We start from the raw sequence: 18,214 nt of genomic DNA on the forward strand, positions 1-18,214 counted from the left end.
CTTCAATTAAAGAAGAATGGCAAGAGCCAAAAAAAGATGATAAAAACTTTGCAAACAAAGCAAAAAAGAATAACGATTTTGTAAAACAATATCATAATAGTGATAAATCAAAATTCATGCCGAATAGGCTCCCAACTGGAGACATTGGAACCCAATTTCTAGATTTGGATTGTAAAAGAGAACCACAGACAAGCCTAGATTTATGGTCTCAAAATATGCTTTTATATTTCCTATTAGGAAAAGGAAATTACAATGATGAAGAAAAATACATCATCATGATAAACACTTTCATAGGAAAAGTAAATGACTGATTTTCTGGATTAACAGAAGATTCAGAAAAAATAATAAAAAATGACACTATAGAAGGACTGAAAAGATCTTTACAAGAAGATATTACAAATCTAAAACAATATGTTGCTAATGAATTCTTTGGTGGACAAGGAAGCCCTCTAGCCAACAGAGAAAAAATAAGAATAATTGCTAAAGAGCAATTAGAAAAATTACAAATTTGTAAAATGAGTTATATTCAAGAATACACTTGTGAATTCGAAGAATATTATTACAAAATATTTGATAGTGGTAAGGAAATGTTGCCATATCTTGAAAAATATTATCAAAAACTACCAGGCTTCTGGGCAAAATACTTCAGAGAAGAGTATGAGAAAGAAAATAAAATAGGAGACACTTTGAATCAAAGAATTAGTTTCTTAAAAAATAGACTTGGACAACTATGTATGTCTCACAACATACAGAGAAAGGCTAAAAGAATTAATACACAGATTTATTGTCTAGATACTAATGCAGCCTCACAATGGGGATGTAATGATAAACCATATAAGAAAAGAAAACTTAAAAAGAGTTTACTAAAAAGAAAAAAAAATTCTAGAAAGGAATATGTACCTAAGAAAAAATATTATATATATATATATATATATATATATATGATTTCACAGATAGAATATATTCTTTAATTTTAATTTTTAGTTTTTTCGGTAAAAAAAATAAACATTTCTCAGTTAAGTATGGATAGTCAGATAACTATCTTTGATTTATGAACACAGACAATCGAGAAGTCAAAAATGAGAGCCAACAAAAAGAATGTCATATATTATGTTACAACTTATAAAATAAAAATTAATACGCAAAAATAGTTCTAAAAAAAGAAATGTACTTGGTCTCCACATGTTCATATGACATCTAAATAGATTAAGTGGAAAAAACGTGTGAAACACATCTGGTTAGATGACATGAAAAATACACAACAAAAATATCGTTTATAAGGTAATATTAGTGAGATACGACTAATTACATAACTGAACCTCATCAAATTGAAATAAATATATACGTTATTGCATTTAACTTATAAATTTTTCATTCACGATCTTCATAGGTTCGTGTGAATAAGAGATATCTATGACAATCCACGTTTAACATTCACAAAAAAATCTATAATATTATTTTGCGCAAAGCTTATTATTCAAATCTCCGCTTGAATTTTCTGAATTGATAATCACTTGCAACGCACGTGTCAAAAATCTAGTATATATATATATATATATATATATATATATTATTACTCTTTCTTTTAGCCAACAAGCAGTGTACGAACACTGCAATTGATAGTTGTACAAAAAGTAACATGTCTCCTTTGATATATTTGCTTTCTTTTTACTTCAATTTTCACTTCTTCCTCCCTCTGTTTCACTCGGTGATTCTTTCTATTTCTCTTTGTTTCTTTCCTTCATCACTTTTAATTTTCAATTTTGCATCTCGCTTTTGTTTTGTTTTCAGAATAATTTGTATGTTCGTTCGTGCTTTGCTCTGGATTATGTATGACCAACAAGGTAAGCTTTCTGGTTTTGGATTTTTGTCTGCCTCTTTCGATATGTTATCTTAGACGATATTATTCAAATGTGAGATCTAAGAGGATTGTAATAGATTTTGTTTTGTGGAATATTTTCCCTCTCCTTCTTCATGCTGGACCTAATAGGAAATAAAATTAATTTGAAGGCTACTGTAAAAAAAATGTATGCCTTTGGCTCTTTGTTAGTTATTTTTCACATGCATGTACTCATCCAATATTTTGTGTCAATGTTGTACCTGTCGGTGGTATTAAGAAGAATACAATGAATAGAGAAAGCTGTGAAAAAAGTTTTCAAAGGTTTATGTCCTGTCAAATTTTTTAGTCGCCCTTTTAACTAATTACTTGTGATCTTACCATGATGTTGGTTGGTATGCCGATTTGTTCTAATTTTAGAGATTTTACTGGAAAAAAAGATTGGGCAAGCCGTAGCGGTATCGAAGCTGATGGAAGTCGAGGTACATCATTCAAATTTTTTCGTGTGAAAACACTACTATTTTTCTCTCTCTCACCGATTCAATAAAACTATCTGTACATTTTTCAGTGAGGGAAAATAGTAACTTTAGTAGTGATTTTATCCAAAGAAGTTCCTTTTGAGCATTTAGTTGGGTATTAGATATATAAGCATATATCTGAAATTATAGTTGGAAGAATGACCAACTTATATATTTTTACCTAATTTGGTGATGGCTGGATTAAGTTTTGATTGATTGTTTTAAGCTAATTGTGATTTCATTGATAAAAAGTTTGTGATAAAAGAAATTGAAAGCAAAAAACCTTACTACATTGGCGTCTTCTATTTTTTAAACCTTACATTATGTTAATTACTATATCATCATCTCATTTCACATGTTTATAGCTTTACAGTGTCATATTTGATATACATGTGTTTACTCATGGAGGCACCTTTGTACCCAGCACTCAGCAAATAGAAAAATTAGGTCTGCCACTAATTTAGGACTTTTTGAATCCTCAGATGAATGGTGCAACTACAAAGGACTGTGTTAAGATTGTATGTATTTCTCTCGATTGCAGTGATGTCTCTGCTTGATTGTAAAGAAGGAGAATGAGCATATAATCAAAGTTTCAAGCTTTAAAAAAAGAATATGTATAAGTGACATAGATACGTTGAGAGTGATTAGCAAGGTAATTGAAGGAGCCAGAAGCGACCACATAGGAAATTTTGAGTGTCTGCCAAGTACTATTCAATAGCACTACAAGAGGAAGAGAGGAGATCGCTTCAATGCGCTCCCCAACGAATGAGGCTACGTATATAAACAAAGGTTCCATGCTCTGACGATTTCAATTTGGCATTTTATAAATAAAAAAATGCTTGGCCTATTATGTAGGAGGCTTGCTAGGCTCTCAATCACTTTCATCAAACTATTAGACAATTTCTTATGTCATATATCAATTTTATTTGTTCAATTCACTTTTGGAAAATGAGGCAAATCTGCAGATCAAAAGACAATTCACGAGTGGCTTACGGTAACTTCTTCTAGGAATGCAAAATGGTGGTGTTCGACATTTCACAATATTACAGCTATGGTTGGAACCGGTGTCCTCAAGCTTCCTTATGCTATGTCTCACCTTGGATGGTACGTGTTAGTTTATAGAGATTATATGTCCATAGAAAATAGAGTGTAACTTGGGGCTTCTGTTGTGAAATATCATTTATTTTGGATGTAAATCAATTTTACGGGACCTGGTGTGATGTAACAGTGCTGGTGAATATCTTGGATTATAACTTTGTACACTTTATGTCAAATGATTGAGATGCACAAAATGGTCCCTGTAAAACGCTTCTATATATATCATGAGTTGGGCAATATGCTTTTGGGAAAAGCTTGGGCTATGGTGGTGCTCCAACAGGTAATTGTCGAAGTTGGCATTGACATTGTTTACTTGACGACTGGGTAAAATCACTCAAGAAGGTCGATTATTTAGTGTGCATACAAGATTGCACAAATATGACTATTTTGTGCTCTCTCATTTTTCCGACTTAGATTCTCTATTTGGTGCGTCTTTGGTGGCTGTTGTCATGTCCTTAAAGGTATCCAAAATTATTAGTACTACTATTTATTTTCCTTTCTGCCCATTAATATTTAAGTCCCGTCTATCTGACTAGTATATGTGACAATTAATGTAGTTACTCTGCAATTGGCTGAGGGGATTCAATTAAGCGTGGAGCTAGATGTGGACTATAGCTACTCCGCTAAAATCAATTTGGGAGTCGTTTTCGACTTTTTCACATTGAGAGATGTGGCTTTTGCTTACGGTGGTTATAATGTGGTGTAGGAGATTCAAGCTACAATTCTTTCAATGACAGTAGCCTTCCAAAGGACCCATGTGGAGGGGGTGTCGTAGTTGTTTGCTCACAAGTTTAAGGTAGTCAGAATGTTGCTTGACTTGAGCTGAGCTTCTGTTCATCTTCTAATCAAGTTGCTCTGCACAAGTTCTACTTCTGAAATTATACGTGCAATCGCTTTATTATTACTGAAAAATTGGTATAATATGTACTTATATAATCTATAAATTATGTTGTAGAATTAAAAACAATTGAAGTTGAAGACTTTGTTGGCTGGAGAAGTGTTAAGGAAATATTATGCTTAAATTATGTTGTAAAATTAAAAACAATTGAAGTTGAAGACTTTGTTGGCTGGAGAAGTGTAAAGGAAATATTATGCTCAAGTCAATTCTTACCTCTAGCAAGGTATTTGAAGCCAAAAAAGGCCAAGAGGATCTATTTTTTAATGCTAAGCAAATTTGAAAACAGAAATTATGTGTACTTGATAAGACAGGTTCAGGAAAGGTACAAGCAAAAAAATAGATGTGGAAGAGAACAATATGCTTATGAGAAGAGTGCAGCGTAATATTGAATTACATGTATTAATTCTACATGTAGGCAATAGGAACTGAGCCAGTACTTTTTCATTATCTTTGTGTAATCTTGAAACTATATTAATTATATATTTTAATATAATTGGTTTGTGTAAGGTTTAAAATTGACTTGAATGCTTGCTTGACACGAGAGGATAAATTTTACCATTTCACAGAAAGCATCCGAGATCTTAAACATGTACATTATTCTACCATGATTAGTGTGTGAGAGAGAGAGGGCATCAAGTTTTGCAGATGCAGTTTTAAATATCTCAAATGTTGGGCCTAGGGCCTTGGGCCGTGCTTAGCACGGGCCTTGCCCCTCTAGTATATATTATAAGAGACAAAAATTAAAGACTAGCACAAAATAGGAACAAAAGTGCAAGTGACTGCCTCATTTAAATAGGTGGATTTACACATATAGCCCTTTTGATGACCAACTCGAGTTTTAGTCATTGCAGAAATCGAAAAATCAAACCAAGTTGAATGTAGAATTAAAGAACCGATCTTTTTTTATTTGGTTTGATTTGATTTTTTATTTTTTAAAAGTGATAAAATTTGATTTGATTTACTTTTAAAGAAAAAAAAAATCGGAAACATAGAATCAAACCAACTATATAAATACCGTGTGTGAGCTCTTCTATATAAAATTTTAAGATACATATCAATCGGTTGCACTATTGATTCGTAGAGCTTGTCTTTATAGTACTTCAATCATTTGCCTAATTGCCTTTAATTTTTAGTTTGATTTATAAATTCTATTTAGTAATGTTTAGAATATATTTCATGTTGAAAGGTAGTGTTATGTTACAAAAAAATCTAACTTAATTGATTTAATTGTGACATATTAAGACTGGTTTTATCGATTCAATTTCCTTTTAATGAAAAATCGATCTAAATTGAATCATGAACACACCTAAGGAGGAGGAAAGGAGCTCTTGTTGAAAGGTCCATGATGTCACGCCCCGAGCCTACACTCCAGACGTGGCTGGCACTCAAGAACCATTGTTGGCCCCAAGCGAAACCTTAGCCTGGCTTATTTACTCAGCGGAAGACTGTACTCAAGATAAATACTTTTAAAACAAGTAAACTTCTTTATGATACTAGCTCTTTATGTTTTAAAAAAAAACATAACTTCTTTTTGTTGTTTGAGATAATTGCTCAAAACTTAGCTCAAAGGCATCTTGGAAATCTCAGTTTCCCTTCTTACTTAATTGTAAAAGCAAAAATTAGCTCAAAGGCTCTTTTGGAAATCAAAGTTTTCTTTCTTGCTCAAATGTTAAAACATTTCCCCTTTAACTGAAAAATTAGCTCAAAGGCTCTTTACTGAAAAACTATCTCAAGGGCTCCTTTGGAAATCTCAATTTCCGTTCTTATTTAAATGTGAAAATATTTTAAACTCTTTTGGGAATACATAGTCCCCATATACTTTGAAGAAATGAGCTTTAACTTTACTCTTTACTGAACTCAAAACTCAAGTGTTAAAACAAAGTTAAATCATTTATAAAAGACTTTTGGAAGATTCTATGAACTTCTCTTGACTTGACTCTTAACTTCTCTTGGCTTTCCTCTTAACTTTCCTTGAATTGAATTATAGATTCAAGGATTGTGATTTGTGATAGGAAAGACTCATGATGTTTAGGAGTGTTTTTAGATAGCTAAACATGAGAAAATATCAAGAATTCACTGTCAGAGAATGGGTCTGCGACGCGAAGATGTATTTAAATTTTGGTCGCAAAAATACTTTTTGAGGCAGAATGGTCCGTGACCGCTCCGTGACGCGAGGAAGAATTTTGCGAAACTGTGGGGAAGGTCCGCGACACGGCCTGAGGCTCCAGATTTGCCCGACATTTTTCTTCTTCGCTTTCTATCCCCCAATTCGCCTAATTTCAATTCTTTTCCTTCATATCTCTTTAGATTCAAGTACCCACAACATATACAAAAGAATTTAACTCAAAGAAACTCTAATAATCAATCTTAAACTCTTAAGAACTTCTCAATCTCATCCCAAATTCAAGAACGAAAGTAATTCAAGAATACAACTCAAGAACATCAAATTCTCAATCTTTTTAGGACGAAATTACACTAAATAAAACATGTTTGGCACGTGGGTGAACGAACCCAATGATGTATGAACTCACATACCTCGTAGGGATCACCCCTTGACGAAATCCACGAGCCTAGCTTCAAGAACTTCACGATTCCTTGCTTTTTCTCCTCTTTTCTCCTCTTCTTTTCTCTTCTCTCAAAACCCTAACTTGTTTCTCAAAAGCGTAAACTGAATCAATCAGTTTAGACCCCAACTTAATTACCAAAAATGAAATCAATTAATTAGGTGGTGAAAAGACCATAATTCCCATTTAAAATCCGGATTGGACTTTCCTTATTTGAACAGCCCAACTTCCAATGGGCATAACTCACTCATACGAACTCAGAATCGTGCAAACTCGACGGTGTTGTAAAGATTATTCCAAGATCTTTCCTATGATATCTGGAAAAACACCTAACTCATCCTGAGCTAAGAGTTATGGTCGTTTGAAGTTGACCAAAAACTCAAACTTAACTTAACCAATTTTCCAGATTTTTTATTATTTCCAAAAAAACATTCTTTCTATCTACCTCTTTCTAGTTCTTTCAATTCGCGAGATGTTACAGTATCTCCCCCTTGGGAACATTCGTCCTCGAATGAGATTACTCTTGGTAGGTTAAGGGTGTAACATCAAACATGCAGTTCAAACACCCAATAAGCATTATGCAATTACAACATGCCAACTTATAAATGAATACCAAGAAAAGGATTAGTACCTTGATCTGGAACTTCTCCGGATTCAAAGAAATGTGGATATCTCTTCTTCATATCTTCCTCAACTTCCCAAGTAGCTTCCTCAACAAATTGATTCCTCCAAAGTACTTTGACTGATGCTACTTTCTTAATCCTCAACTTGTTAACTTGGCGATCTAGAATCTGAAGTGGAATCTCCTCATAATATAAGTTATCCTTGATCCCAATATCTTCAGTTGGTATGATCAATGAAGGATCGCCCATACACTTTTCCAGCATGGAGATGTGGAACACCGTATGGGTTGCTGCTAATTCTTGTGGTAGCTTTAACTCATAAGCTACATTGTCAATCCTCTTGGATATTCTGTAAGGCCAAAATACCGGGGACTAAGCTTCCCCTTCTTACCAATCTCATAACGCCCTTCATAGGCTTCATGGGTGAAACTTTTAACTACTTCAAACTCTAACTCCCTTCTCCTAACATCAGTGTAAGATTTCTGACGACTCTGCGCTTTTCTCAATCTCTCTTGAATAACTTTCACTTTCTCCATAGCTTAATGAACTAAGTGTGGTCCTATCAACCCTACTTCACCAACTTCAAACCATCCAATAGGAGATATGCATCTTTTCCCGTAAAGAGCCTCATATGGAGCCATTTAGATGCTAGCATGGTAACTATTATTGTAAGCAAACTCAATGAGAGGTAGATGATGATCCCAACTACCCTTGAAATCAATCACACAAGCTACCTTGATACCTTAAAACACTATCTCCCCCTTGTTCAAAAGCCATCATTTTTTTCTTATGAACACTTGCCTTAAATTCAAGCAATAAAGGATCTTGGTCTTGCTTATCTTTAACTTCTGACACTAATGATGATTCAATCTCATTCATCACCACTACTCCTCCTTCTGTGGAATACTCATCCTTCTGTGGAATCCATCAGTCAGAGTCCTAAGCGTGCAAGTCTATACACATATTTCGCTAACTCTCTTTTATCTTTCTCAAAATGGGCGGTACTACCCATAGATAATCTACTCAAGGTATCAGCAACAACATTAGCCTTATCTGGGTGATAAAGAATACTCATGTCGTAATCTTTGAGTAATTCTAATCACCTTCTCTATCTGAGATTAATCTCTTTCTGACTAAACACATACTGAAGAATCTTGTGATCAGTGAACACATCCACATAAACACCATAAAGATAATGACACCATATTTTCAAAGCAAACACTACAACATCCAACTCTAAATCACGGGTTGGATAATTCTTCTTATGAACTTTCAATTGTATGGAGGCATAAGTTATAACTTTGTCATTCTGCATTAATACACAACTCAAACCAACTCTAGATGCATCACAATACACCACAAAACCTTGTGTACCTTCTGCTAAGGTCAAAATTGGGGTAGTAGTCAACCTCTTTTTCAATTCCTGAAAGTTTTTTTCACAAGCTTCAGACTATTGAAACTTCACTGTTTTCTGAGTCAACTTGGTCAAAGAAGACAAAATAGATAAAATCCCTCGACAAACCATCTATAATATCCAACCAACCCCAAGAAACTCCTAATATCAGTTGGAGATATGGGTCTAGGACAATTCTGCACTGCCTCTATCTTCTGAGTATCAACTTTAATTCCCTCTCCAGACACAATGTGGCCTAAGAATACCACAGGCTCAAGCCAAAACTCACACTTAGAGAACTTGGCATACAACTCTCTATCTTTTAAAGTCTGGAGAACTATTCTGAGATGGATAGCATGATCTTCCTCATTCCTCGAATATATTAGAATGTCATCAATGAAGACGATAACAAACATATCTAAATAAGGTTTGAAAACTCTATTCATAAGGTCCATGAATGTTGCAGACACATTGATCAAACCAAGAGACATGACCAGAAACTCAAAATGACCNAACTTGGCATACAACTCTCTATCTTTTAAAGTCTGGAGAACTATTCTGAGATGGATAGCATGATCTTCCTCATTCCTCGAATATATTAGAATGTCATCAATGAAGACGATAACAAACATATCTAAATAAGGTTTGAAAACTCTATTCATAAGGTCCATGAATGTTGCAGACACATTGATCAAACCAAGAGACATGACCAGAAACTCAAAATGACCATAACGGGTCCTGAATGTTGTCTTTGGAATATCACATTCCCTCACTCTTAACTGATGGTAGCCAGATCTGAGATCTATCTTAGAGAAGCACCATGAAGCTGATAGAAAAGATCATCAATTCTCGGAAGAGGATACTCATTCTTTATGGTAACCTTGTTCAATTGACTGTAATCTATACACATCATAAGGAATCCATCCTTCTTCCTTATAAATAGGACCGGAGAGCCCCAAGGTGAGATATTTTGTCGGATGAAACTTTTCTCTAAAAGATCTTTCAACCGATATTTTAACTCTTTCAACTCTGCTGGTGCCATGTTATAAGGTGGAATAGAGATAGGACGAGTATCTAGAAGAATATCTATACCGAAGTCTATTTCTCTCTCAGGAGCGACTCCGAGAAGATCATCAAGAAAGACTTCTGGAAACTCGCTTACTACCGAAACTGACTAAATATGAGGTATCTCAACACTACAGTCATTAACTGGGACTAAGTGATAGACACACCCCTTGAAAACTAACTTTTTCGCCATAAGGTACGAAATAAAACGACCCTTAGGCATTGTTGAACTGCTCTTCAACTCTATAACTGGTTCACTGGAAATTGGAACTTGACTACTCGAGTTCTACAATCTATTGATGCATAACAGGCATGAAGCCAGTCCATACCTAGAATGACATCAAAATCTACCATGTCTAACTCAATTAAATCAGATATGGTACTCTTGTGATTGATGGAAACGAAACAATCACGATAGACTCTCTCTGCTAGAATAAACTCACCAATAAGTGTAGAAACACTGAAGGGCTCAAAAAGTTGCTCAGGAAAAACATCAAAATGAAGACTTGGATCATACTAGTGAAAACATCTGGCTAATCCTCTTGCTCTTGGCGACTATTGTTAGCATAAAGATGGTTTCCTTCTCCGTCTGCCCTTGAAGTAGCTCATCTAGATGCAACTCTATTTGGTGGAGCAACTGAAGAAGACTGGGCTCTATTGCCCCCCATTACCATTACTTTGTCTGCTCTTAGGACACTCTCTCATAAAATGACCGTTCTGGCCACACTTGAAGCAACTAGTGGAGTCATCACAACCCATCTTTGAGTGGCTCTTACCACACTTAGCACATGCAGGAGTCTTAGTACCCCATTGTGTCTTAGTACCTTGCGAATGTGCAGGGCTAGCTTTGAAGTTTTGAGAATTCTGACTATTGTACTTAGATTTGTTCTTTGGTGCAATGCACTAGCAGATGATGGAGCATGTCATTTTTGCTTATGTTGGAAAGAAGACCGATTCACATTACTCTTTTGCTGCCCGAATTCATTCCATGATGTCTTAACCCTCTTATTCTTAAACCATTTTCTATCCCTCAGCTTATCATCCTCAACTTGTTGCATATGGATCACTAGCCTTACTATGCCCATGTCACATATTAGCATGACTTCCCTACTTTTCTTATCTGACAGACGAGTCAACCCACCTACGAATAAACTCATCATGCTCATCATGTCAGCAATCATCTCTTCGCTTCTCTTAGCTCACGAGGAAAGAAACGCCTCATGAAAGCACTTTCAAAACAGTCCAACTCACAATTGGTTACGCGTAAGCACGAGTAGAAAGAAACTTTATAGAGATTAACTCTATCGCACGAAATAAACATGAAAGAAGTGAGATATTTCCTAAATGTTGCAGCCTCTTAATTATAGATGTGGTGCGCTTCACACCGATAACTAGGACTCTACAGACACGACTTCATAGATTCCCTAAGACTCTTAAACTATGTTCTTTGATACTAAGTTTGTCACACCCCGAGCCTACACCCTGGACGTGGCTGGCAGTCAAGAACCATTGATGGCCCCAAGTGAACCCTTGGCCTGACTTACTTACTCAGCGGAAGACTTTACTCAAGATAAATACTTTTAAAATAGGTAAACTAAACTGCTCAAAATTTAACTTAGAATGTAATAAATAACATTCACTGCCAAAGTGGCAACTCAAGTCTCAACTAAACTGAAAAGAAAAAGTAAAGACTCATGAACTAACATCAACTAATTTTGTCTATGAAGCCTCTAAACTCTGAGGGATGTCGGGACAAGACCCCCGATCATCCTAACAACTGAAATAAGCAAGCAATAAAACAAAACATACCTAAAGGGATCCTCCGGAAAGCAAAGAGGCTCACCAACTGACTTTGAGTGCTCAACTGGATCAACGAATGTGCTGGATGCTGATCTTGGTTACATCTGTCTGCATCATAATAAGATGCAGGCCAAATGGCATTAGTACATTGAATGTACGAGTATGCGAGGGGAAATCTAAAACAACACTTAAGCTTGAAAGGAACTGAAGAACTTACTTGGCTCAACTCAACTCAACTCAACTGATTTCAATATAAAGCAGTGTAATTAAATGTAGTATAAAGAAAAGCATTAAAGCATGGTTTTCAACTCTGTGAATTTAGAAATACAATAATAACTATGTATCTATGCAAAGATACAATATGAACTCTGTTTGTATATGAAAATACAAATATTTCTGATGTATATAAAAATACAAAATAATGTTGTGGGAGTTTCTCTAACTGACAACCATCACTTAAGAGCTATCGTGATGATACACAACTTTGCCTCATGCTGCCAGGGCCATTTTATACCTTGTTGGGGATATAGAACCTAAACTATTAAGTGGATCCACTAGTCTATGCTAAAAAGTACTAAGGAATCATCTAAAAAGTATGACCCTTTTCTACCCATAATGGCTACATGGTTTATGGCGGCTTGGAGTTCTCTGAACTCTCCCCTATATTAGTGATCAATACTACTCCCAAATATGATACTAGCTCTTTATGTTTTAAAAAAACATAACTTCTTTCTGTTGTTTGAGATAATTGCTCAAAACTTAGCTCAGAGACTATCATGGGAATCTCAGTTTCCCTTCTTGCTTAATTGTAAAAGCATTTACTCTTTACTGAAAATTAGCTCAAAGGCTATTTTGGAAATAAAAGTTTCCTTTCTGGCTCAAATGTTAAAACATTTCCCCTTTAACTGAAAAATTAGCTCAAAGGCTCTTTACTGAAAAACTATCTCAAGGGCTCCTTTGGAAATCTCAATTTCCGTTCTTATTTAAATGTGAAAATATTTTAAACTCTTTTGGAAATACATAGTCCCCATATACTTTGAAGAAATGAACTTTAACTTTACTCTTTACTGAACTCAAAACTCAAGTGTTAAAACAAAGTTAAATCATTTGTAAAAGACTTTTGGAAGACTCTATGAACTTCTCTTGACTTGACTCTTAACTTTTCTTGACTTGGCTCTTAACTTCTCTTGGCTTTCCTCTCAACTTTCCTTGAATTGAATTATAGATTCAAGGATTGTAATTTGTGATAGAAAAGATCTCATGATGTTTAGGAGTGTTTTTAGATAGCTAAACATGAGAAAATATCAAGAATTCACTGTCTGAGAATGGGTCCGTGACGCGGAGATGTATTTAAATTTTGGTCGCACAAATACTTTTTGAGGCAAAATGGTCCGTGACCACTCTACAATGCGAGAATGAATTTTGCGAAACTGTGGGGCAGGTCCACGACGCGGCCTGGGGCTCCAGATTTGCCGGACATTTTTCTTCTTTGTTTTCTATCCCCCAATTCGCCTAATTTCGATTCTTTTCCTCCATATCTCTTTAGATTCAGGTACCCACAACATATACAAAAGAATCTAACTCAACTCTAATAATCAATCTTAAACTCTCAAGAACTCCTCAATCTCATCCCAAATTCAGGAACTAAAGCAATTCAAGAATACAACTCAAGAACATCAAATTCTCAATCTTTTTAGGAGGAAATTACACTGAATAAAACATGTTTAGCGCGTGGGTGAATGAACCCAATGTTGTGTGAACTCACATACCTCGTAGGAATCACCCCTTGACGAAATACACGAGCCTAGCTTCAAGAACTTGACGATTCCTTGCTCTTTCTCCTCGTTTCTCCTCTTCTTTTCTCTTCTCTCAAAACCCTAACTTGTTTCTCAAAATCGTAAACTGAAACCAATAAGTTTAGACCCCAACTTAATTACCAAAAACGAAATTAATTAATTGGGTAGTGAAAAGACCATAATGCCCTTCTAAAATCCGGATTGGACTTTCCTTATTTGAACGGCATAACTCACTCATACGAACTCGGAATCATGCAAACTTGGCGGCGTTGGAAAAATTATTCCAAGATCTTTCCTACGATATCTGGAAACACACTTAACTCATTCTAATCTTGGAGTTATGGTCGTTTGAAGTTGACTAAAAACTCAAACTTAACTTAACCAATTTTCCAGATTTTTGATTATTTCCAAAAAAACACTCTTTCTAATTCTAGCTCTTTCTAGTTCTTTCAATTCGCGAGATGTTACACATGATGTGTGTAAAAACAAACGATGGGTATACTTTACTTAACATCGGCTTCAAAAGGGATATCGGGTGAAATTTTTTGGGATAGCTATTGATATATACCATTTGACTATCTAATTTATTGACATGATCAAAGTAAACACACACTCTCTCTGTGTGTATATATATATATATATATATATAATTAGATGATTGAATGGTTCAAACCAATATTATTTCAAACCTTTTACGTCTAAATAGTACGAACGACTTAGTAGTCAGCCTCACCATGTTATTTTAGTTAAGAGTCCCTCTGTTTCAAATTGTTTGTCCTACGTTTTTTTAATTTGTTTGAAAGAAATGTCTCATTTTCTTTTTGCAACTCTTTAGTTTCAACTTTCCACATGCAATATTTAAGACCACAAGAGTAAATAACAGTTGACATATATCTAATTAAAGATCACAAGATTCAAAAGGATGTTAATTTTTTTTAGAAAAAAAAACTTTACATCAAATCAAAACAAAATAAACAAATTGTGACTAAGGGAACATCAAATTTAGTTTAAATTATTTAACTTATATAGTCTATATAAGCAAAACTTCAAATAAAAGCCCTTCTGTCTAAGCGTTTAAAACAGAGTTCCTCAAATAGGTCATCTATTTTATAGTAGGGAGATCTAGCAATTCTTTGGGCTAAGGCTTGCCTAGGTATGAAAGATCAAGAGAAGAAAAGACAAAACCAAGTTCAATATTCATTGGGCCATCTAGTTTGTCAAATATGACCATTGTCATTTGTGTCATTCACATGAATGTCCCTATTTTGGGTGTACTTAATTTTTGTCCTCAAATTTATGGTTTTCAATTTTTGTCCTTAAGTACTTTAGGTAAAAAAAAAAAAGTGATCGAAAATATTCTTGACATCGAAAAAATTACTTTTTTTGCAAGGGATAAATATATGTATAAATTTGCATCATAATATAACACAAAGTATGTTGTATGCACTTAATTCCTAACAACATAAGTTCAATTCAGAACTCACATGTTATGTCTTACCTGTCATAACTTAGTTCCTACAGAACTTACATTGATAGAGATGTGATTTAATTTCAAAACCCATAAAGTTATACCACAAAAAAGGCATCTCATTCCTACAAAACTTATGTCGAACAAGACAAAGTTCTCTAAATTTATCCGAAGCGAATTAACACTACATAGTTTGTGCCAGATAATTTAATTTCCAAACAAGCCAAAAGTTCTCTTAATTTATACCTTGCTAAATTAGGTCATATATAAGAATACTTTGACCCACAATTTTTTATTAAATGAGCAATAAAGACAAAAATTAAAGATCACCAATTTGAGGGGAAAAAAATTAAAGACCACCTATTTAGGGTAAGCTATGCAAAAACTTTCTACCATTTAGCTAGTCCCAAGCTCTATTCCCTTCTTTCTCTTTGTTTTTGGAATGTAGACAAAAATTGGAATGTAGAATAAGTACTCAATGGAGGGATATACCTAAATTGGATGTCTCCAAATGCAAGATGCGCCTAACATTCGTTGGTTTAGTTGGTTAAACGTGTTTATATATATGATTATACAAAGTATATATTATTTATACATTATATATGCAATGTATAATAGTGTATAAAGATATATATATGTAATATACATGTAATGTATAATAGTGCATAAGGATGCAAATGTAATGTATAATAGTGTATATACACTTTTATACGTCATATTATATGGATTTTAAAACTAAGAAAGAGAAAAATGAAGAGGGTTCTATAATAGTTCAGAGAAGATAGTAAAAAATAACATTACAATATATTTGACTTCATGATTAAGTAAACATATGTTAGGTTATCTTTATTGGACTATACTCATTATAAAGTGTTTATTACATTACATGTGGGTATAAGTATCCAAAAGGAAAAGGTACTCTTAGAAGATAGCCATGGGATGGGATGAAGAAAGAAAGTACTCCCTCCGTTTCAAAAAGAATGGTCTGGTTTGACTTGGCATGGAGTTTAAGAAATTAAAGAAGACTTTTGAATCTTGTGGTCCTAAATTAAAGTTATGTCAAATGTACAAAATTGCCCTTAATCTTGTGGTCTTAAACATGCCACGTGGAAAGATAAAAGTAAAATGTTACCAAAAAAGAAAAGGAGGTCATTCTTTGTGAAACGGGGAGAGTAATAAATATCAAAAAGGAATCAAACGATTTTTATACATGAAATTTAACTATGACCTCTTTTAAGTCATTTCAAACTTTTAATTGGGTCCAACCAAGTAGAGCACTTAGCCATTGTCAACGTGGCCCATATAAAAAGATTAAAAGTGTCTTGAAGCATCAAAGATAGATTGAAGAGCAAAGACTATACAAAAGGGGATTAAAGGCAATCTTTTGCTTGCACTGAGAATTGGATAAAAGTTAGGTTATTTTAGCTATCATTGACCATCACAGTGGCTTATTAAAATTCACAAAAAGCTTTCACTTAAATCCAATGAATTTTGACCATATTTTTCATGGAGTTATGGCCCCATAGTATAAGGTCATGATCAAAGGTTCAAATTTTCTCTAAGTTAATTTCAAAAGGGAACTAGAGGACTTACTCCATCATTTGTCTTTAGAATCATAGTGGTATAATTTGCACAAATGATAGACTGAAAAACATGCTTGTCATTTCCAAGGTCCACTTGTTTGTTTATAATTCGAAATTATCACTAACATTAACGGATGCTAATATTAGAAGAGTATACTTTAGTTAATTAATTAATCCTCACATCTCAAAGCAAAAATGATAAATGATGATTTCATTGGTCCACCACATATGTTTAAGTAATACACTAGTTCATGGACATGTGAGTTTTAAATATATCGTCTGCATCAACCACGATTTGAGTATACTGATCGGCGGAAATCCTCTAGTTTCACAACATAAATATAATTTTAAGAGTATGTAGCCAATTTCACTAACTCTAACTGTTCTCTTGAAGATTTAGGATGTCTTCAAACATTTATAATGGTGTTTGTATAGATAATATTAAGGCTTAGGGTTAGATTAACTAATGTTTCGGCTCACTTAGTTAGCATCCCTTACTAATATTTGTATAGATAATATTAGGCCTAAGAGATATTTTTACTAGCATATGTTTATGACCAAAGAATCATGGGTAGATAGAGGCAGAGTCACATGTATTGATGGTGCACGTGCATTCATTAATTACGAAAAAAATTATATATATATTTATGTATATACTTTGAGGAACGGATATATATTTAACTGTACACCCTTACAAACAGAAGTGCACTCTGGGGTGTTGATTGAAGCTACTAATTTCACCCATGTAACCCAAGATCGATGCTCACGGGGATTTGAACCGACAACCAACATGTATATTCACCACACCCTTGACCATGGAGCTATCACATTCAATTGTTAAAATAGGGCTAAAATATAAATACTTATTAGCTTCGAACTCAAACTTGACCTATATATCTGTATTTTCGCTACTACTCATACCGTTGTGACCAATCGGACACAATATTATCCCTCAATCATCATTGGAAGTTTTGCTAGCGACTATGTTATGATAATGGTCCCTTGATGTCTTCAAATCCTGGGTTTGCCTCTGTGTGTAAATTAGAGAACACATTATTGTTCCAATTATTGATGAGAATTTAAACAAATTAGAGGATAAGCAAAATCTCTTTAAGTAAACAAATTTAACCAATGTTTTATATTGATGGAAATGACATTAAGTGAGGGGAGGTGGAGGGAACTTAACTAAAGATGAATAAACCACATAAGGCAATGTAAAGCCTGCTTAAAGAGGAACAAGAATCTTGCTAAAAGCTAAATAATGGAGAACAGTAGGAGACCCAAATGAATGTCTAGTTACTTTTTTTTTAAAAGATAAAAAAAGGAAACAAAAATTTAGTTACTTTTTTTAAAAGATAACAAAAGGAAAAAAAAAATTAGTTACTTTTTTTAAAAGATTAAAAAAAAAAGGAAAAATTGTCTAGTTACTTTTGACCAATATATTAATGTGTGTACTATCTATCGAGCAACCCATGAGGTCAATGAACACAACTTAAAAGGAGGATAGCTCAAAAAAGCTTTGGAATCCTATGTAATTTTTATGTTAAATTTGTTTTGTAAGATGTTTTGCA

The 18,214-nt window shown here is 34.0% G+C and overlaps 2 protein-coding genes across 4 annotated transcripts in view; both read left to right on the forward strand.

The window, feature by feature from the left end:
* Positions 1-18,214, forward strand: part of LOC125842528 (endoribonuclease Dicer homolog 3a) — a 384,270-nt gene that overhangs the window by 266,590 nt on the left and 99,466 nt on the right. The window lies entirely within an intron of this gene.
* Positions 2,220-4,271, forward strand: LOC125842535 (lysine histidine transporter 1-like). Of its 3 annotated transcripts, none has more exons than XR_007443925.1 (3): positions 2,220-2,319; positions 2,838-3,459; positions 4,011-4,271. XR_007443925.1 is itself a non-coding variant. In XM_049521843.1 (3 exons), exons 1-3 carry the CDS (start codon positions 3,105-3,107, stop codon positions 4,157-4,159), a joined length of 285 nt encoding a protein of 94 aa, XP_049377800.1. In that variant the 5' UTR covers positions 2,596-3,104; the 3' UTR covers positions 4,160-4,271. The 3 variants fall into 3 exon arrangements, 1 of the variants encoding a protein (XP_049377800.1); XR_007443926.1 differs by having other exon boundaries at positions 2,256-2,319; positions 2,897-3,459; XM_049521843.1 differs by lacking the exon at positions 2,220-2,319 and having other exon boundaries at positions 2,596-3,144; positions 3,364-3,459.

Source organism: Solanum stenotomum, chromosome 10, assembly GCF_019186545.1.
Source record: "Solanum stenotomum isolate F172 chromosome 10, ASM1918654v1, whole genome shotgun sequence".
NCBI lineage: Eukaryota > Viridiplantae > Streptophyta > Magnoliopsida > Solanales > Solanaceae > Solanum > Solanum stenotomum.

What these genes read in the sequence shown, in the direction of transcription:
- LOC125842535 (XM_049521843.1), top strand. Translation starts at nt 3,105, where the DNA reads ATGCGCTCCCCAACGAATGAGGCTACGTATATAAACAAAG. An exon ending in GGCTACGTATATAAACAAAG is followed by an intron (nt 3,145 to 3,363) that starts GTTCCATGCTCT and finishes AACTTCTTCTAG; the next exon opens with GAATGCAAAATGGTGGTGTT. An exon ending in GCTATGTCTCACCTTGGATG is followed by an intron (nt 3,460 to 4,010) that starts GTACGTGTTAGT and finishes CAATTAATGTAG; the next exon opens with TTACTCTGCAATTGGCTGAG.